This window comes from Leptosomus discolor, chromosome 17 (assembly GCF_034619465.1).
Source record: "Leptosomus discolor isolate bLepDis1 chromosome 17, bLepDis1.hap2, whole genome shotgun sequence".
Classification (NCBI taxonomy): Eukaryota; Metazoa; Chordata; class Aves; order Leptosomiformes; family Leptosomidae; genus Leptosomus; species Leptosomus discolor.
In genome coordinates, this window is record NC_141407.1 from 8,736,574 (window position 1) to 8,759,488 (window position 22,915).

General features: G+C 40.3%; 1 protein-coding gene across 1 annotated transcript in view; it reads right to left on the bottom strand.

Moving 5' to 3' along the window:
• PREX1 (phosphatidylinositol-3,4,5-trisphosphate dependent Rac exchange factor 1) overlaps positions 1 to 22,915 on the bottom strand; it is a 165,722-nt gene that overhangs the window by 51,030 nt on the left and 91,777 nt on the right. Inside the window, exons 6-10 of the mRNA XM_086474918.1 lie at positions 16,851 to 17,012; positions 11,261 to 11,394; positions 7,868 to 7,983; positions 6,732 to 6,881; positions 3,366 to 3,513 (exon numbers count right to left, since the gene is read on the bottom strand). Of these exons, the coding sequence (XP_086331044.1) occupies positions 3,366 to 3,513; positions 6,732 to 6,881; positions 7,868 to 7,983; positions 11,261 to 11,394; positions 16,851 to 17,012 (710 nt within the window). The remainder of the gene's footprint in view (positions 1 to 3,365; positions 3,514 to 6,731; positions 6,882 to 7,867; positions 7,984 to 11,260; positions 11,395 to 16,850; positions 17,013 to 22,915) is intronic.

Consider the following 22,915-nt stretch of genomic DNA (forward strand, 5'->3'; position numbering starts at 1 on the left):
ACAGCTGCACATATGGGCAGAGTAAAAGCCAAAACTGGATAGATATGTAGGATGTTACTCAATTAGAAACAGTAAGTACGGAAAAACAGACATTGCAAGCCTGATAAATACAGCACCGCCAAAGCCCAAGGGGGCTGAGTTGTTTGCCAGGTTAATTAGTGATTATACTAGAAACGTGTTAAATTCATAGAGAAGAACAAAAGGAATATATAAAAGTAGAGCGACATATGGGAAATCTGAGTTCAATAAACCACTTGAGTGCTTGCCAATGTGCAGAGGGTTGCTGCTTATCAAAACCAGTATCCGTGCCTCCACTTGTGGGCTCTAAAGGAAGTATTTTTAGTCTCCTCATTTTATCAGAGCTGACTCATCTAAGCTGTAGGCAGTATTTGATTTTGCCTTTAGAATAACAACAACTTCAGTACTGAAAACTTTGGTTTGCTGAGGGGCTACTCTGTAACTCTAACAGTGTAGAAAAAGCAGCAGAATCTATTCAACTATGCCAGGGGAATCCCATGGAAATTAGTGGAGTTGTGTAAAACTCCTAAAGCCAGAGTACTGTAGTGATGAGTCAGACTCTCTACCTCCTAAGGAAAGCTCATTCTCAATTTTCCAGATATTTTGGACTGTTTCTAGTATTATTTAAAAGCTGAAACAGAATATAAACTGCAGAGGGAGGAGAAGTAAGAATGATCCTCCGCACTCACTACTGAGAATACAAGACACACACTCTGTGGAGTGCTCCATCACAGACATGCTGGCCAACGACCACAATCACGTTAAGTACCCAGGGTCGATGCCCAGTTGCTATACATTTTTCCATCAAGTGCAACGGGTTGATGGCATTTTACAGCACTTAAACAGTTGCCCAAAACTTCAATAGAACACCCCTACCCTGTTAGCTTTCCTGCTTCTTTTATTTGGAACTGTGTCCCTGGAGTTTATTTGAACTGTAAATGTAAGGCAGTCTTCTTAAAGTTTAAATTATGAGCTGAAAAAGGAAAATAACTGAATGCTACTCTCACAGCCTGAAGCTTCAGAACCATGGGATGGTTTACTTAAGAGCTACTTTAAGACTTCTGTGGCATTTGATTCATAAGCAAAAATCAGTAATCATTTGCTCTGAAGGTTTTATAAGCACTGAGAAGCGCATCATCCAGAAATACTCCAACAGGTTTTTTAGGTACATGCCAGACTGTTGCTAAAAAAGCGTACGTAAACTCAAAAATTGGATGTCAAAGCTTGATTTGTTTCCTCATCTTGTCCTAAGCAGTTCTCCAGTATAACCGAGAGTATCCTCACTTCTCATCTGGCATGCAATCAGAACACCATCTCCCAGCTACACCTCTGAAATTAAGAGATTTCAAACAGCTGGGATTCTACTCAAGAAATACACCGGAAATTGCAACCCGTCCAGGTTTATGCAATCTGATCAGATATCAGATAGATCCTCTCTATTACAAGCTCAATACAGTTCAAGATTTTGCAATAAATTCAGTGCACTGCTGAAAAGAAGCATAGCAAGCATACCATTTATGCATATTGGCACCAACAAACACCATTCCCGCTGCATCACTAGTCACACGCCTAAATGCCAGTACATCTGAGGAGTGGTTAGGAAAATGGATTTGCACTCAAGCAAGTCAGTTGCCGAACTCAAGTTCAATAAACAGCCTTATAAATAAATGCATGTGATATTTCTGAAGATATTAGGATTTGTTCATGCTTTTTTTGCTGCAAACACATTTTATCTCTTTAATTATTAGATACTGTCTGATATCCAAAGGCCAAGAGAAAAAGAATTGTTTGTGGCCTTAGTGCTACTCTCAGCTGCATGTAGCAGAAAACCACTAAGTACATCTCAGCACAGTTATTACTGACTCCCTAGGCAGGAATATCTGAAAAAATTAATAGGTCACAGCCAATATGCACTGTTCAGAGGAAACCCCAGGAACGAAAGAAAAGGTCTGTGAGTCATGACTGGATTGTACTGATTAAGTTGCACTCAACTGCGTTGGCCCAGGATTGTACCAACAAGTGACTGCTGAAAATATATCAGCAGAGTTATTTTCTATGGAGAAGGCCGGAACATTAGCAGAAATAATGCTTTTGTCAGAGATCAGGATACCTGTAGGTATCTCAGTCTGGGCTCAGTCACCCATTGGCAAAATTCAGTCAAGTCCTCACTACTGGAGTGTCATGTGTCTGTCAACAAACCGAGGGCAATGAGCGGGACAGACTGTGGAGCATGTAAGAAAACAAACATTTTAAAAGAAAAAGGTAAGACTTGAGACTAAGCAAAATATCAGGCATCCCACAACAGACTCATACATACATATCAGCACTGGAAGAACATAAGTTTCTGATCTGGTACTTCTTGTTGCATGGAAAATAAGCAATGCTATCTCATACCTCCAATATCAGGGTTTAAAGGTTTCAGTTTGAATCCAGCAAGGTCAGCTGGGTAGCGGGCGTTGGTGTGTGTGAGAAGAAGTCTCCAAAAATCAACAATTTTTTTTATAGCTGAAATATCACCAGCCTATGCTACCAGGTTGCCTTCTGTCAGGCAGAAAGACAATGCATCATTTCCACACCCTGTACACAAAGAATGCTGCCTGCCAACTGCCGTTACAGAGACCAGGGGGAGGGAAGGGAAATGAATGGATAATTTGCCTCTCAGAACTTTTTTTTCCTCTCACAGCTGATAATTTCATTTATAAACAGCTGAGGTGGAAAAGTCTTCTCAGGTCAACTAATGTGTCTCCCTGTGTGCCATGTAGGACACTGCTACCATATCTTACCTCTAGATTTGATTCATCCACGAGGTCTCTCTTCTGTTGCCTTGTATATGTCATTCTTAAGAATAATTTTGTAATATCTAGCCTGAGTGAAAGGTTTTTTCCAGCCATAAAAGCCCTATACTTCTAAGAAATGCATCAGGTCTCTGTCACATAGACAAACAGCAAACTTCTAAATTCAATCCTGAGACTTGGACAGTTCTGCTGGGTTTAAACATCACCTGGTAAGCATTTGCTTATATACAAAACAGGATACAGGTTAGGCCACCAGCAGCCCTGAGCTGGTGGGAGTTAAGGTATTTTTTCTTATTCCTTTTCCTGACTTGAAACAGCTGTTATGAGTTACTGTACAATAAAATGAGCTGTCACTATACAGCCTGCATATGGTGTAAACCAGAAATCAGTGATTAATTTTAATAAATCACAACTGTAATGGGGGTTATGGCCTTTTCAATTAAGCCGCATCAAAGCATATCTGATCTGACCTCACAACGCCATCCCCAGAAAATCCAGAGTCCATTCTTTTAATTGGTATGAAAGGGCCTTTTCAATTCAAATGCCACTTACTTGCCAAGAAAGCACTTGGGAACAGTACTTAATTTTCTCCTCCTGTCTTTGATAAGGTTCACTTTCTTGCTCATCATCATTTGGTACAGCTTCTCTCCTTTCTCTGCAATCATGACGTATGCATCCCTCTCCATTCCCAGTTTCAAACCTGGAATGCAAAGCAGAATTTCCTTCAGATCCTTAACATCAGGTAAAGTGTTTGCTCAAAGTCAAAAGCTGAGGCCAAACAGAAAAAAGGTAGAAATACAAAAATTAACTGACTTATTTTCCAAATGAGGAAGAAATCGGGTCATTTATTTATCTGAGGACAAAGCTGCCATTGGTGAGATTAGTACCACCAAGATACTTGCAGCTTTTCTTCTCCATTTGAAAAATAGCTTTAAACTTACGGTTACATGACATCGCACAACAACTTTTTGAGTATTCTATTACTTGAAGTCAAAAATACAAAACTGCTGAAATCAAATTCACGTCCTTAAATAAATCAAAACTAGACAGAAACATTATTTTCTCATCCTTTCTTAATTAGCCTGTTTACTAATACGCCTAGGCTAAAAATACAGTTTGACAATCAGATTATCCAGTCAATGAAAGAACTACTGAATGACTTCAGAAAAGATAGATAATTGGATATAGAGAAAATTTAATGTCCACTTTGTATGAGTCTCCACATAGCTCATGTTAACTTGAAAATTGCTACAGTCAGGAGGATGACCTCTGAAAACAACAGGTGTCTATGTTACAACTATTGTCACAACTGGCATTTTCTGGCGCTCTTCCCTTTAGATTTGCAAATTGCTTTAGGAGGACAGCACGTGAGAAAAACTGTTTTGCTGTTATAGATGTTTTTGTCTCTTCTAGCCTGAACAAGTAATTTTGTTTTCTAGTTACGTTATTGTAAAACTTGCAAATCTAGGTAACTCTGGAGACCAAAACAGAGGCTCAGATCTTAGATACTTCTAAGATTAGCTTGAAAACAGGCAGCCTGAATTGGTCCTGTATGTACATGCCTAATTTTTACAGAGACTGACTAATGGCAGAAATGGCAGAAATGAAGTGACCAGCGTAAAGCTAGAAAATGAAAACTGTACATTCTTTGGGAAGAGCAGTTCACCCTGACTGGACATAAATCCTGTTGCCTTATGGTAAGATACTGAAATGAATTCATAGTGTTCTAGCTGCTTTCTAGCTTTCTGAAAATGCTTAATGCATTTGTTTTAGAGGCTTGAAATGCATATTCCAGAAATCAGACTTGCACAATATTTTGTCTTTCAAATACACTATTTCTTTCATGTGTCCAATATCTGGCTAAAGGCTTTGGCTCTGCAAATCCCCTGGATTATTGTTGTTATTCTTCCATCCTCTTCTTCCCCCAATACTGTGATCCAATTCAATGCGAATGCTGACACGTGTAGCTAAGTCTAATTTGCAACGTGAACTTGTGATAGAAAACAGCCTGTGTAATAGTATACATGTTTCCTGCTGGTCTTACATCACTGAATTCCCCAGGCTCTGATGTAAATGGCAGACCGGAATGCACATTCTACCCAACTCATCCTACAGATTTGGGAATCTCACCAAGCTTTCTAATCCAAACACTGATATCTCTGTGACTTTGCAAGTACTCTGATCCAAAGGAGATTTTCCAATAAGGCCTGGAATGTCTGCCAGAATATCTATGTTATCCTGAGTGCCTGTCATCAACTGCCACATCATAAAACTACATGACAAAAAGCATCAGAAAATAAACCACTCTTACTAGCCAATGCTGCATTGAAAACTTTGAGAAACTTTCTCAAAGGAATAGTTCTTTTCCCTTTCTAATATTTATTTCTATCACCTCCCCATATTCTCAAGCTCCCTGTTGGTCTGCTTTTCTAGTCTTGTCTCTTTATTTCTTATTGAACCCTCTCTCTCCTCACATATTTTACCTGATGCACAGGAAATTCTGCAGAGCGCTAGTGACCTCACAAAGTGAAACTCGCTATGAAATGGAGACTCCTGGATCTTTTAGAGATATGATTTAGCACTCTGAGGGTAAAAGGAAAAGCCATGAAATGTATTTTATGAAAAAAAAAAAAAAAATCATGTGGAAGATCAGGGTCCTTACAGTAGAGTGGGATGCAGAACTGACCAATGAGCAAAAATCAAAACTGATTCTCTCTGTCACCTTCAGGTAGTTATTTCGAATTTACACCATGCCCGATCTACATTTTGAAGGTAGTATCCTTGCTATTATCAAAAGGTGTATTGGGGTTTATATATGATAAAGTATGTTAGAAATGTTTTATATTCTATGGTAACAAATAACACTGCAATGTGCATTGTGTATGGCAGATTAGATGCAAAGGATCAAAACATAAAAACTAAGCTTTGGCTATCAAAGGACATCAAAGGATTTCGTTTCTCTGCTTTCATTAAACTGCAGTGGCAGATCTGTAACTCTCTTAAAATACTTTAAAAAGCTAAAGCATTACTGCTTAGCAAGTACAAGTTCTGAAAACACACTACTAAAAAAGGGTTTCAGACCGATCTCTTTCAGTATCAGCATAGATGAGCAATTACATCTTTAATGGAGGTGTGTGTGCAGAGCAGGGAACAACTTCTAAAAGTCAGGCACAGGATGTTTTAAAATAAAATGTCATTTTCTCTGGCAACAAGCTATTATTGTTCCCACTGAGCAAACGGGGAAGCAGGTTCACTTGTGAAAGATAGTTCTGGCTTTTAACGGAACTCGGAACTTTTATCCGCCCTGATTCATGGCTTTGTGAGCTTGCTTCTATTGTTCAACACTGTTTCAAGATAAGCTTAGTTTTTGTTTCATTCCACAAGAAAAGTTAAAAGTGACAAGCATCTGCATACAATTGTCACTGTTCTCAGTCTAAGCATAATATTTGTAGAGAAAAACTCCATGAACTGTTTATTTCAACACCATGGAGGCCAAGTTTCTGAGAATGAGTTTGTGTCACTGCCTCTGGAAAAAAGACTGCAAGCTGGATTTTCTTCTTTCCTTTTACTGATAAATGCAACACAACTTTATCCTATTTACAAATAAAAGACCAAAATTGAAATTGATTAAATGTAACTTTTGCACAGTAATTCAATGCATCAAAGAAACTGACTCTGGTAAATAAAAACACTTAATAAATATACTGACACAAGTCCATAAAACCCCCAAGGTACACATTCAGAAATATTTGTTTTAAATCACTTGATTTTCTTTGTCATTAAGGATAGATTTTAAGTCTGCCCATGGAGGAAAAACTGCAGCCTTTTCTTTTTCTCTCAGATACTTAGACATGCATATACGTTTCTCCTTTGTACACAAGTTCATTCAGTGCATTAGAAAATACATTATCCACTTACTCTCTCTCTGCTCCCTTTCCTTGATTATAGCATCCAGCCATTTCTGTTTGTCCTCTGGAGTCTTCGCCATACAGACAAACCATTTGTTTTTGGCTGTGTTGTGTATCTTCCAGCCATTTGTCACAGTGTAGCCGTTGCTGTGGTAATCTGCTGTAAGAACCCAAAGCACAATGCACACAGTGAATAGAAGGCCTGCTACTTTAATCAAATCAGTGTGGGACACCTTAATTAAAATTTTCTTCTTTGAAGAGCTTGATTTCTGGAAGTGTTCCTCATGCATCAGTCTTACTGACTGTCCATGTGACTGGTTGTTACTTACCAGTCTAGAAGTACAAATATTAACAGAAGTATCCACAGTTAGGCTGTTCAAACTGACTGAATGTTTCAGTTCTAAGAGTGACACTTTGTAATTTCATCTCAGAAGAACAACCAAAATAATTTAAATACAATGACATCAGGAAAAAAGTCTATGATGTTTGTTCAGGTTATTTGTTCTGAACTTTCTGGGGAAATGCTAACTTCTTGCACTGTAAGGATTTTTGTCCACAGGACATGGGAACTCTTTCAGTGTTAACTGTTTAAAGGACATAATATTAATTCCTGACCTATTACAATAGGAGCAGGGGCTGGTGTGGCCTTTGTGGATGAAATCAGAAACCCACCCAACCTCCCTGCCTGTGTCAGGACACAAGAATCATAACACAACTGCCATTCCCATATTTCCTTCATGGCCATATTCCATGCTACTGTTTGATGCTAAGACTAATATTTGGTAGTATATTAAATAAGAAGACCCACAAGTTCTGTTATTATAGCTGTAATGGCTTAAGATGTAAGAAAAGAAAAGATGGAAAGAAGATAAAGTATCTTTTAATAAATTAACTTGGATTAGGAGAAAAAATAGACAAACTTCTGGATACACAAACTCTTCATAAGGTCATTTCAGAATGAAGGACTAGAGCCTGAAAGCATGTCCAGTCTTTCAACTATATAAGTTGGTCTAATAATGAAGGCATCAGAAGTTACACAGCTTACTTCAGATTCCATTAAAGGAGACGGATTTGTACTTTTGTACCAACCTCCAACAAAAGATCTGGACTTGCTATGCTCTTAAAAGACTGTATTTAGTCTCTTACCTGTTCCATCCTCCACATTCTCCACTTCCATGACTTCTGTGTTTATTCGGCCCCTGAAGATATAAAGGGTCCCATTGATTGACTTGGTCCGTTTAGATGCTTTTTTCCCAGTGACTCTGCAATTAGGATTTAGACTGTTAGCAACACATATGCAAGTAGTGTAACACATATATGCATAAATCAATCTGAGATATGACTATTATAAAGGATTCCAACACAGTGTTTTGTGATATCTGACCACGTCTCTGATTTTAAATAACTGGAATACTCAATAAGCTCACAATGATAGGTGTACACCAGTATCAGTACACTGATAAAGAGCTTATTTTGCAAGATTATATGAAGATTGGGATGCCTTCAAGATTTACATTCTTGATGACTAACTGATTGAAATGCCAGTACAACTGAACTGCACATGACTTCGTGATGAAAACTGCAGTATCACCTGACACAATGCTACATTTGCTTCCTTTGTTTGCCTAAAGATTTGATAAATCTGTGGTATATGTACCAAGCTTCAAATATGTTAAAATGAAACATGTAAATAGGCTAGTGTCACATGGTCTGTCATATGTGTGACAAATTTCATTGAATGTGGCATTGGTGAAAGTGCTGCTGTGGTGATTTTGCACCAAAGTTTACATCCTTATCCATAAGCTTTATAGTGTCTCTGTTGAAGTGTCTTACAAAAATTTTCAGGAAAGCGCTTTTCATTGCTAGTTATGTTCTGATTTTTATATCTAGAATAGGTTTAAAACTATCCAACTGACACCTGCTGAGCTTTAATATCTAAGAACAATTCTGCTATGTCAACCAAAACACAACTGGTCAAATGATCATCATTTGAGATGGCAGGTGTCCAAACTCTGTACAGTGAAGGGATTGCTGTGGCAACTTGCCAGGAGCTCATAAGATTCAAAGAATTTTGCAATAAAAAACAGCTGGGAAGAAAATTTCTGTCAAACCGAAATATCTATGACAAACTGAGGTGAGAGGAGAATTACCAAGTTTTTCTGAAATATTTTTCCTTTCACAACTAGCTTTAGTGACAAATAGACATTTAGTGATGAACATATATTTACATCCAATCAGACTGACAGAGACTGAGATCTTGGAGCTATTAGATCACTTCCTAAAGACAACTGTTGGAGTCAAAAGAAAAACGGTCCTGGCAGCCTTATTGAAACCCTTTAAATACTCAGCCCATTTCCCCATGTGAAACGTATTGTTCCTGACATCAGGATTCAATCTAAAAAAGCAGTCTATGATCCTGCTAAAAACGCAAAACAATACTCAGCCCTGAAAATTTATGTCATTAGTTTGTCAGCCTTCCCTAAGCTTCTGCAAAAGATGAGACTGCTTAGATCTAAAGACACAGATCTAATTCTGATTCTAAATACATCTTAAGTTGTTCTCAACGCTACTCCTAATTTATGCTATTGTGAAAATATATGATGCCCAAATTCAAATGGCTGCATTGTTGACTACTTATCAAAGACTGAGGCCTGAATTCTGATTGCACTTTTCAATCAAGAAAAACTCCGGTGATTTTTACAAGATAAGCATAGTGTAAATGAGATGAGAACCAAGTCATTCAATTTTAAATTAGGAACAGACACAGACAGTTTTTTTAGTAGATTTTTTTTTTTTTTCCCTCCAAAATCTGTGTCCCACTAACATGTCAGTTGTTTGTCAAGCAGCTGGCCAAATGATCATACCAGCACAACTGGATAGACATAAATTTCCATCCTGGACTAATTATAAATAGCAGCTAGACAGGGGAAATATCCAAAATTAAAGTTGCTCAATGATCCCTAAATATATCTTTTACTTTAGGCAATTCCCAGCAGACTTAATAAAATAGTCTATTTTTTAATGGAAATCAGATTCTGGACATTTCATCAGTTCAAGCTACATTATTAGACAAAGATAAACAACATCAATCCTTCGGGAAAATCAAAGTGTTACAGCAGCCTCCTCCAAAATCAAACCAAACTACAGAGTAGCTCAGTAAAGTCTTCTGTACAAAAAGAGAGGGTTGTTTTAAAAGCAGTAGAACATTTTGTTTTCTCAGTCTTAGTATTCTGGGAAAAATGCCTGGACAATGTGGGAGGTGCTAGGCTAACCTGAACTACAAACAGGACTAGAAAACCAGTTTCTAAGAGCTCTGAAGTAAAAGATTAGATATCAAACTATTTTTTTCTTTTTATAAGGCACAGTTTTCTGTTAGAAGACACACAAATTTCTGAACTCTGTTTCATACGGAAGTTTGGATTTTGACAAATCTGGTAAAGTGTCAAAATGAAATGTTTCATCTTTCTTGCTTCATTTCTGCAGTCAGTATGCTTCAGGTAATATGAAAAGCCATATAAGACTGAACTGTGAAATTTTTTTTCAATTTAACCGAAACGTTTGTGTTGCATCCTAGTAATTTCTAATGTAGACTTCATCTAATAATTTGTATTTATGTTGTATAGTTTCAGCATTATCCACAAAAGTCTGAACACAGCTGAAATTATTTTTTCCCAGCTTAATGGTTCCAAAATTTCCATTGAACAAAAAACTGGGAAATAAATCCAAAATCTAAGATATGAGAATTTTCTTCGGAGAGAACACTCTGGGTTTTGAGAATTTCTAATTGGGTTGGCCATTCTACTTGGCCATCACCAGTAAAGAAGCATAACTTGGAGCAGGGGGAGGATATTTCAGGAAAGGAAGGAGGAAGAGAATCTGGAGTGTGGAGAATGCATTGTAAATTCAGACACAAGAATGAGACTAGAGCTGTGAAGGTGAAAAGCTTAAGAACTGAAATACAGTTCTATGAGGTGGAATTGTTACTAGGATAAGAAATCAGGACAACACACAAAGCACATGGGCTGCAAAAGCTGAACAGCAACTTGCTAATCTTCACCTCTTCCTCACTCCCCTGTGCCATGCATCTATTAAATGTTTTCTTAGTCTTCCACTTGCCCCTTTCTTGGCTTTATATCATTTTTCACGTCACCCTCTTCTGCTTGGAATAACCTCACAATGGAAGTTGGCAAGGCCTCCTTCTTCACGTCAGTCCTGGAGACCCATCTGCTCTGGGAAGCTTTCCAGCTGTAAACTCACTCTGCGTTTTTTCTGCACTGTATCAACTTCTGTCTTTGGATTGCGCACTTCTCAGGGTGGGGACCCCGTCACGGTCTGGTATATTTATCCTACCATGTAGTGACTTATTTCTCATATAGTCTAAATAATAGCAACAGTCAAGAATAGAGGAAAGTCTATTCTTGTGACTCGGTGCTACAGAACAACAGGGAATACAGTGAGTGACCAGTAATTGATCGTACTTTCTACTTACAAAACTTCCGAATGGTCCCATTATAAAACCATAAAGACAGAGGGACTCACCTGGATTTCCTCTTGCAATAGACTAGTAGATTATCAAATAGAAAAAACATTCTCTCCTGGATGTTTCCTGCTGAGATTTTTAACAAAGTCCCTTGAAGCAAGAGCTGTGTGCAGATATCTGTCAGATTTGACCCCTGAAACATAGAAATGAGATATTGTTTATTTGTCACTTCTTTTGCATGTGTGCAATGAAGGATTTTTACTAAAACACTGTTATTTTATCTGCATGTCATTAAACTGAAATAACTGATGCACTCATAAAGAGGAAGTACTCAATTTCTTAATGTGGCTAAACACATCATGTTTTCTCTGGATTACAACTATTTTTTTGGAATCCTCATACACTACAATAAATCTTCCCTATTAAAAGTCCAGGAGACTTTTTCATGAAGAAATATTTGACTCTCAAAGCAGCAGTATTGTGAGTCTCTCAAGACCATTAGTCTTCCCTTCATACCCTGAGCTATCATTGCAAATATCACAAGTGATGGCTTTAGGAATGCTTTATAAAAGAGTAATGGTATTTCCCTAACATTTGATACTGACATACACCACTATCAACCATCTGTCTGCAAAAATCATCTCAGTGGTGATAAGTCTCTCTAACTCTTTTGTTAGATGTATACAGAGGTGCTCTTGTTTCTGGAGTTCCAATAAACACACGCAAGTTAGAAACATAGCCATGAAAATCAGAGGTTCAGTCCTGGACAGTCAGCTAGTCCTGTGCTAGCTGCTCTGTCCAAGCCATTATATGCACTAGACAGCCATAGAGGTAACTGAGCTTGGCACTCGAGACACTTTAGCCTATGATGATGCCTAGAAGCTGAAAACCACAGCAGATCACTCTAAAACACACACTCCCCAAACTGTTACTCAGATTATTCCTAGGAAAAGTGATCACATAGTCCTTTAAATGGGGCCCTTTAGGACCCAAGCAGCTGGGCCCAAATGAAAAACAACTATAGGACTGTCCCAGGCTGCTTTCAGGACAGGCAAACTCCAAGCGTCCCCACATTCTGAATGCACACAGCTGGGAATCTGCTCATCAACTGCTCCACTGACCAAGCAAGATGGTTTGGCTAGACCTGAGGCACTAGCCTTGAATTCCTTGATCTAGTATAACTTTGAAGGTAAAAGAGCATCCTATCAATAAAGGTCCCTTTTCAGAAAAACAACCTGAGGCCTTGGAAACATTTGCCACCCAGTTCTGGATCACTTACTAGTTTTTGCACTTACTCTTTGAGCTGGGAAGAACACCTTAGGGTAATGGTAACTTCCTTCCACGGTCAGTGTGCAGATAAGGAAGTAATTTAGATTATATGACCCACTGCCTCAAGTCTTACTGGAAAAGAGAACTGCCTACGGATCGCAAGATATTCATTACCAACAAAACCATGTGATTTCCAAAGGTCCATTAAACCTATATTCACAAATAATAGCAAAATTTTGTAAAACACAATTAATTCCATGGAAAGGAACTGAAGACATCTCTGTGCACTGGCATGAAATCCAACTTCATCTAGAAAGTGACCCCAGAATGATCTGTTTGAATGACTTTAGACATTGCATGTGTGATTTATATTTTTTTTTGAGGAAGGCAGGGGAAATCATTCAATTGAAATCAGCCTTTCTAAATACAATGCAGTCACTCTAAAGGTGTGAATGAAGCTTTGATTACATCGTTTTCTAAATGGAGCCTTGACAGCTGTGCTGTCCATGTCTGGCTTTTAGTTAAGAAGCAGTGATTCTTTAAAGGCTGCTAAGTATGCAACACCAATTTGTGTGTTCCATATATGCATTTCTATACATTCTGGATAGAATAATGCAGGAACTAGTTAAATGCAATAGTTTCATCTGTTGTCCTGATATGGTTTTTATTTTCTTAATCCTTCTATAGAAAGAGTTAATACATGTCCAGGAATGAGCACTTGTTATTTTGAAAATGACCTGTCGTTATCTCCAAGAGAAATCACTGTATCTCAGAATTATGACCCCAAAGGCCAACTAGCACATACACAAACAGGAACAGAAACCAATTGACTGTAAAACATGTAAGCGTGCTCCTCAGAAGGCTTCAGAGCACCTCAACATCAAGTACTTAATTTTCCAAACGAAACCCAAAGACAACAAAAGCAATGAGCACAGTGACATCAGTAATAGGAGTTTTTTACTGACACAGGAATCACTGGGTAAACTTATCTGGCCTATTTTGTGCAGGAAGTAAAGCAAATGATTTTGGTTGCTTCTCACCTTAACAATCTAAGAATCTTAATTTTTCCATCAGACCCATCATGATGGTATCTAAACACTGTTGATACATTTCCTGTTTGCTGTTGACCTAGCTACTTCCCATTTATACTGATTTGAGAGGTTTTTCAATAGTAAGAAACAGAGTAAGAATGTTTATTTGATATCTTCAGAGACAACACAGAATTTCTCACCTTTCTAAGTGGGATGAAGCTGCGAGGGGGAGGGGGAAACAAAACAAAAAACCAAACAAACATAGCTAGTAGAACTGTTAATTACAGCCAATTATAAAATGACTGATCAGCCTAAGCACTAACACATATCTTACAACTCATGCTGTTCTGTGATGGGGATTTTGCTTCCCTATGCATTTCAGACTGGGAGAATCACGGGATATATAGCAATTGTTCAGTAAAAATAATTCACAAGGACTCATGAGGAGAAGCTCTCCTCACAGAAAAATCAATATATAATTGATAGAAACAGCTTAATATTAACTTGTTCTTCACTAAGCAAACAAAAACATTGTATACAAAAGTTGGTCTTCTCAAGCATCCTCTACTTCTCCCTTCTTCTGAGCTAATCTTTGTTTTCCAGGAGGATTAACCAGAAACAAACTGACCTGCTTAAGGCTAATCGATAACATACACCTACAAGGATTCTGTGCATTCCAAAACAACAAATCTAAGCAGAGTTCATTGTGATGAACAGACCTCTGATTAAGCTGCAAGCCTTCGGCAGCTTCCCAGATTGGGCCTACTTTAACATGTCCCCTCATTATAATCTGTCTCAGAGACTGACAGGATGATGGGGATCTGAGCAACCTGGTCTAGTGGAAGGTGTCCCTGCCCATGGGAGGAGCGTTGGAATTAGGTGATCTTTAAGGTCCCCTCCAACCCAAACCATTCTGTGACTCTATGATGCCAGTATATGCTCAGTGTATGACAGTGATAGTGACTCTTGTATTAGAGAGGGAGATGCAGAATGGGTGGGTGGAGATGTTGAAGAAAAAAATGTTGAACCAAAGAAACTGCTTTAAAAAACAACTACTGCTCTTAGTCCAGTTACAGATGACTCCCAAGAGCTAGAAGAAGAGACTCTGCAGAAGCAAAATGATGTTACATTGAAATATTGAGGGTGGCACTGATGGCAAAAGGATGACAATCAGACCATGGATGGTCCATTGGGACAGTTGGAATGAAGTGCAAAGTCAGAGAAACCAGTGAAATTGCTGGTCCGGTTAAACAGAAACATTAGACAAGGTGGAGCCTGTTCCAAAATATGTGAACGAATTAATGCCAAACTTCATGCTGGGCTGCTTGCACACTCCCCAGATTCAGGCTACATCCCTTATAATCATAAAATATTTGGTCACAAGTAAGCTGATCTTTACTTCTTTTTGATAATTTAGATAACTTGGATTAAAACAGTTGGAAGCTGTAAGCCTTATTGAATTAGTATGTAGATACATGGCATCAGTTTCAGAAGCCACATTCATGCTAACAGGAAAGAGAAATTTTCTGTTTCATAGGAGAGACTGTCATCAGATAAACTAAAAATAGGCATAAATTTGCCTTATAGATTTCCTCCTACAGCCAGCTCTGAGGCTTACAGTACTACATTGTTAAGCTAAAAATTTATTTAATTCAGCAATTGCAGCTTTCCATAGATAGAAGTTAGGAGCACTTCTCATCAGGAATAAACTGTAGAATACATCTGAAGGAACTAAAACCAGTTATTTACAAATAGCACTTTGTTCTAGAGTCATAATTATTCAAAGTGCTAGACCACTAGCACTGTAAAGATAGGAAACTATCAATTAGTTTCAAACTTCCTTACATGTACAGAAGAAAAAATGCCACCATGTTGAGCATTGGCCCTTATCTGTAATGTATAAAGCTAGTCTTCCTCCTTCTAACATGCCACTAGAATAATTCAGAAATGTTCCGCAGCTTACTGAGAGAGAAAATCACTTCTTCCTTTCTGAAATTTTAAGCTGAGTGTCCTAGGTGATTTTGTTACAAAACAGTGTATATAAACAAAACTGAAAGGTTTTTCAGCCCCAGAATGTTGCTGTAGATCAGTTAAACCCTAAAAAAACAAAAGCAGTAAGTTTGGATACCACTTCATTTATGGCATCATGGTCACTTTAACAGTCGTGCTTCAGGCTTCAGAGTTCGATCCATGCCTCTTGCCTAGAAGACCCCTGAGCTGCATTGAACCTGAAATAGTTTTAACTGCTTCTAGAAGTCTTGCTATATAGAACATCACACGACTTTGTTTGCTGCGCTTGCTATCCAAAAATTACACAGCTGGATATCTGGGTTGTTCTCACGTCTTTAGCTAGATGCCAAGAACATCCTTCAGGGAAAAAATGAGCAAGGTTTAAAACATACATGAAAGATAAAAAACAACCCAAAAGAGAGTCATGGAGAGCACCCAAGAGTCCGAACACGAGGAAGTTTACGTGACCTCTAACAAAATGGCCTTAGCTAAGAAATCCTTAGCTGGCAATGATCAGCCTCGACATTTTAAATGTCAGTCTCACTAAACGCCAATGCCAATCTCTCCACAAGACCATTTAACACCACTGATTCCCTGCAGTGCACCTCTCAGAGGCTTCCAACTCCACTGATTCAAGGGCCTCAACTAAAGTCATCACAAGCTGCCAACCCTTTGCACACCATCCTGACTTCCCAGTATTTCTACTGAGTGGCTCTTTTTCCAGATTTCCTCTTCCCCCAAGCTTCACATTCTAGTTGTCTCCCTCTCTTATTTTTCTCTCTTCCATAGTAAATGCTTCTATCTACACAGATCACCTACTGATAAACACATCACTAGAAACACACCCATGAGTAACATAACTGAAGCAAACAGAAAATACCAGTTGCTTTTTAATCTAATGCTTGCTAATCTAACCTTTATCTTTTATACAGGAAATCTGTATGAAACTAAGTGAGCTAACTTTCAGAGCTCCCAGAAAAACTAAAGGCTTGTAGCAATGGAAAGAGAAACTTCGGTTATTTAGACCAGTCCTGATTTCATCTTCTAGATCTATTTGTCTTTCAAATGAGATCTGCCTATTTGAAATTTCAGTCCATTCTAGCTCTAATACCTTTCTTTCTTTCATAATCTGTTTATTGCTACAATTTAGCAGCAGACTGCACGCCCAAAATAAACACTAAATTCTAAACTCATCAGAGTTATGCCACCCACACCTGCAAGAGCATTACACATCACATAGGAAACAGAAATCCCTGCACACGGTACGAGTCACTAAACTCCAGCCCATTAAATTGCGTAGTGAATGGCCTCCAGGGAGCTTATGAGTCCGACACCATACCTCCCATCCTTCAATGTGGGATTGCAACTGTTCAAGGGCTTCCAGTTTCTCCATCTGTCTCTTGGTCTCGTTGATATTTGTGCAGACTGTCTTCATTGCCTGCAACGCGTTCTGGACAGCAGGGTGGTCGGGATGCTTAGAGGGAGTCCTCTTAGCTAATTCCTTAAAAAAAAAAAAAAAGAAAAGAAAACACACAATGTAAACTTAGAAGTAGGTCACGGAAAGGCATAAGCATTAGTGTGCAATCCCACAGGAAAATGCCAGAACCACTGCAAAATCAAAAAGAAGTTGTGGGCACATTGCTGTAGATGATCTTCTCTGTTCTTCACCTGTGCAGGGCCGCCCTTTCATATGAATGATGCTAAATAAATGAAGCAATCACTTATGTCAAATATGCTAAATTAAGAAAGCTCAAGCCAAATATATTTTGCTGTGTCACATGTTGAGGTGGGTTGACCCTGGCCAGATGCCAGGTGCCCACCAAAGCCACTCTATCACTCCCTCTCCTCAACTAGGCAGGGGAGAGGGAAAAAAAAAATATATATATAACAGGCTCATGGGGTTGAGATAAGGACAGGGAGATCACTCAACATTTACCGTCATGGGCAAAACAGACTCGACTTCAGAAAAATGTGATGTATTACCAATTAACTGAGAGAGGAGTAATGAGAAATAAAACCAAATCTTAAAACACCTTCCCCCCACCCCTCCCTTCTTTCCTGGGCTTAACTTTGTTCCCGATTTCTCTCCCTCCTCCCCGCCAAGCGGCACAGGGCAGGAACAGGGAATGGGGGTTGGGGGTTCATCACTCTGTTGTTCCTGCTGCTCCTTCCTCCTCAGGGGGAGGATTCCTCACATGTTTCCCCTGCTCCAATGTGGAGTCCCCCTCACGGGAGAAAGTCCTCCATGACTTCTCCAGCATGAGTCCTCCCACGGGCAACAGTTCTTCATAAACTGCTCCAACGTGGGTCTCCTCCATGGTGTGCAGTCTTTCAGGAACCAACTGCTCCAGCGTGAACCCCCTGGGGTCACCAGCAGCAAACCCGCTCCAGCATGGGCTTCTCTCTCTCCACGGGCCACAGGTCCTGCCAGGAGCCTGCTCCGGTGCAGGCTTCCCACGGGGTCACAGCTTCCTTCAGGTATCCACCTACTCCAACATGGGGCCCTCCACGGGGTGTAGGCAGTCATCTGCTCCACCGCCCATGGGCTGCAGGGGGACAGCCTGCCTCACCATGGTCTTCACCACAGGCCACAGGGGAATCGCTGCTCCGGCGCCTGGAGCATCTCCTCCCCCTCCTTCTTCACTGACCTCGGTGTCTGCAGAATGTTTCTCTCACATATTCTCACTCCTCTCACTCGCTCCAATTACTGCTGCGCAATAACTTTTTTCCCTTTCTTAAATACATTATCACAGAGGCAAAACTACTGTCACTGATTGGCTTGGCCTTGGCCAGCAGCGGGTCCATCTTAAAGCCAGCTGTCATTGGCTATATCTGACATAGGGGAACCTTCTAGCAGCTTCGTACAGAAGCCACCCCTGGAAACTCCCTGCTACCAAAACCTTGCCACGCAAACCCGTTACACATATGTTTGCTCCTAGTGTGAACCAAGCTCAGATAAATTAAAAGACTACATAAAAAACACACTGTCCACCTCAAAGACATGTGATGGACTGTTGACCTAGCCATGCTCTAGCTGCTATGCCGTCCCCAGTGATGTACGCCCAGTATTTCAGTGATGCTGGATCAGCACCCTTCAATCAGATAAAATTTCTGCCTATAGCAGGTCTTATCAGGAACAACTACAGCTATGGAAGTGGAGTTTTCCATGAACTATGGCCTTACAGGTATAACGCTAGGCTGTATAACCCACTCTCAGTACATATGGATATGATCAGGTGTAGATTAATCCCAACCCACATGAAGCTTTAGAGCCTAGGTTGTTTGGATCTATAACCAGCAGAGAAATGCAACTGAAGTGCAAATCAGACTTAACCAAGAGTGGAACCGCCCTCATGAGAAACCTGTCTGTTTCCACTGACCAAAGAGGGATCCCAGCGAGACACCTCTCCTATGCGGATACCTCAGTGTGTCGGGTGTCTACACCCAGGCGCTGGCAGGGGCTGCAGGGGCCTCTGTGAGGAGAGGAGAGAAGAGGACCTGCCCCGAGCTGATTCCAGCTGGTTCTACCTGGCTCCACAACAGACTTGCAGCAGGGCCTGGCTGAGCCCATCGGAGGAGCCGGTGGTGCCTCTGTGAAAATGTGTTTAAGAAAGGGCAAAACATGGCAGGGCAGAGAGGAAAAACCTGTGAGAAACAGCCCTGTGAGCACCAAAGGCTGAGAGGAAGGCAGGGAGGGGGTGCTCCAGGCACCAGAGCAGATTTCCCTGCAGCCCCTGGAGAGACCAGGCTGGAGCAGATACGTGCCTGTAGCCCATTGAGAGGACCACGATGGAGCAGACATGCACACTGCAGCCCATGGAGGACCCCATGCCACAGCAGGCTGATATTCCTTGAAGAAACTGTGGCAAGTGGAGGGTCCACGCAGGAGCATGTTCTCCTGACAGGAACTGCAGCCCATGTAGGACCCATGCAGGACCAGGTTTATCCTGAAGAACAGCAGCCCAAGAAGAGCTCACCCTGGAGCAGAGAAAAGCATGAGGATGAAGGAGCCACCGAGAGGAACTGTTACATTCTGACTGCAGTCCCCCATTCCCCATACATCCTGCATCGCTCATGGCTGGGGGGGGTGGGAGTAGAGGAGTTGGGAATGCAGCAGCAAAGTTGAGCCTGGGGAAAAGACCCAAAGGTATATTTGTTTCTTACTATCCAAATGTATTTTAATTAGCAAAAAATCAAGTCAAGTCTGTTTTGCCTGTGACGGTAGTTAGTAAGTGATCTCCCTGTCTTTATCTCCATCCACAAGTATCTTTTAATCTTATTTTTCTTTCTCCCCCACCCCATCAAATAGTGAGAGCAAGAGAGTGGCTGGGTGGGCAGTCAGCAGCTGGCCAAGGTCAACCACCACATGCAGATAAGCACCTACAGCTCTGTGAATGATGAGTTTGTACATCCAGGAATTGCAGGGAAATTCACTAGCCACAGCTGTCCCATGTGTTTATGTGTCAGGAAGCATAATAATAATTTTATGAAGGAGGAAATTCATTTACAGAAGAGTAACTTGTCCAATGGCAAGTCACTTGCAGAACCAAGACTTTCTGGCACTCAATTCAGTGTTTTAACCTCCAAGACAGGCCCACGGCAAGTAGAGAGGGCCCCCCAAAAGTCAAAGTAGGAAAAAGTGCTGGTCTGGGAAAGAGAAAGGCCAAGAGAGGAGCAGGAGTTTAGCAGGAACTCTTCCCCAGATTATGTTTAGGAGATTGGGGCACATGTTATGACTGGAGAGATTAACATCAAGATGAACAAGGTCTCTGCTTTGAAGGAGTTCCTAAGAGACTCTGCTTCACTTGATTCAATGCACAACAGCCCAGTTAAACACTGCCCACTGAAAAACAGCAGTGGGCAAACTTGGGACCTGACTATTAACCAGTTTGGCAAAAAAGTAACCACTTTCAACTCAGAATTAATCATTTTTTAAACCAATAGTATTTTACAGTCAGCCACAATTGGAAAAAAATACATTAAAGAAACCTTAACTGAGGCTGGTAATTTCAATTTGACACGTAATATGGTGTTTAAGACCCACATCTTTAGGTTGCCTGAAATATTTAACTTCCTCACTATGTTCTGTTTTGCTTCAACATGTTATTTGGTTGTTTTAAAGTCCAGTGTCTAAATGGCAAAATGCTGCTGAATTGCATCATTTCGCATGAAACACAAGAAAGGGTTGGAATTTAGCCAGAGTGCCTGCACAGCACTGTGGTCTGAATGTAGCTAAATTGCTTCAATCCATAGTTCCCGCAGCTAAGGGCAAAGACAGCCTGCTGCAGTTGTTGTTCATCAAGATAAGGGATTACAAGACCTAAATGCCTGTCATGGGCTCCAATTGCGCTTAATCTGTGGCCTGATTTCCCTTTTGCTTCTCCACAGCAACATTTTAACCTCAGCCAGTGTCTCTTCACCACACAAAATTTTGCCATATTGGCATTAATTTAATGATCTTTTTGCCATGCTGTGTTGCTTGGTGCTGACATCCTCCGATTTCAGGTATGATCCTGAGTATTACTGGGGTTTTTCTGTGCCCCAGCTGGTCGCACAACCTGTAATACTGCTCCTAAACTGTCTTATGCCCACACATAATTTCTAGATCAAATTAACTGGTACAGAAGCGTGAAGTATTTTAATTATTTATTAACTTCTTGGTTTTGCAGAACCTTTTAAAGTGAAATCTGCATCTTGAGATTAAACTACTTGGCCACTGAGACTTGTTTAAGTAATCTAAGAGACAGGTCTCATGAGAATGAAAATATGGCAAATGGGAGGTGCTGTCATTCCCACATAGACAGATCCTGGAGACAGAAAGGCCCAAATGAATAGATGGGAATGTTGATGTTCATCCAACGAAAAGGAACTACTCAGTTCTTTGCATAGATTTGGTATTTTGAGAACTTATTCATAGCTACAATTTCTCTTTCCAGAAAATGAAAAATAAGAATTGACAATGGCTCTTGTCAACAAGACAACAGAGGAGATGGATAATGGGCTGACTCTTGGGAATCCCATTAAGAGAGAGGAGTTAATGACCTTAAACTCTTGGTTGATTTACACAGTGACTAACACATGCACAGGAAAAAAGAGGCTGGCTGCTACAAATGTCAGTTGATATCACAAATGAAATTTCCTATGAAAGTTTTTACTCCACTTTTGCTGAGGATAACACCAAGGAAAGTAAGTGTTCAAAAGGAAAAGGCAGGAGAGAGGTGTTGCACTTTGGTCACACTAGCCTCTGCTCCACGCTTCCAAAACAGAGTGCAGAATTTTTGCTGCGTGACTCATTAAAAATCAATTAAATTCTGCAGCTCAAGTGTCACCCACACTGCTTTGGAAACAGATATGTGTACACTAGCAGTGTCTAAACATCACTTTCTGAAATATCACCAAGACACAGAAAAAGATCTCTACATTCACAGCAGGCCTGTGCTGCAATAAACACAGCATCTTGCCCACTCCTGCTAGCTGCCTGCAGTTCTGCCCAAGGAGCAGGAGAGGACGCTGGAAAAGGCAGGGAGCGTGCTGGTTGGAGCAGTCAGTTGCCTTGCCCGAGAACTTGTCCCACCACTGCCTAGTCTTAAGCCATCTGAGGAAGAGCCATGCTGCTCTGACACTGTCATTCCCCAAAAGAGCAGAGCCTAGCACTTCTGAAATACAGGCAGGGAGCTCTGGGTACATATTTATTTTTGTGACAGATTTATGATGTGTAAACTCTGAGAGCATTTGACAACATTCTGAAAGGCAACTGAGAGACAGACCAGATGGCAAACCCTGGGCTCCATAAAGCTCATATATTGTTGTCTGGAATTACTATCTTATGTATTGCAACTTGTGCACTAATAGGGCCAGGAAATGAGGTTGTGCCACTTGCAGAAAACTATTCCTTGCAAAGAGTTTCTTAGAATAATTCATAAAACACATCTACTTTCTAGCTACAGACTTGTTAATCCTTCAGGCTAACCAGCAGTGGAGAATACAAAAGCTGGTAGTTTTCGCAGCCTCCATCATCTTCACCATTATCCTTTGACTTTTCTCTCTTCTTTTTCAGGAGGAAAAAAGAAGTTGCAAAGGTATTCCATATCATAAGCTGGGGGAAAAAAAAAAAAAAATAATATATATATATCTATCTGTTCTTTAAAGAACTAAGACAGCTATGGGAACAGTGTCCTCTGGGCACAGAATTTTCCTTTTATTTCACGCCTCTTTCATAGCTGCGAAGATTGAGGTTATGCCACTTATAACACCTACACACAGAACACAGCTCATTTTACAAAGGGAGTAACAGAGCACTCCAAGACATCTATATCCAGCTGTAGTGTCCTCCTGAAACCGTATACAGAAAGGAAGGATAGGACACCTACATCTGATCTACTCAGAAATGCCAGGTTTTGATTA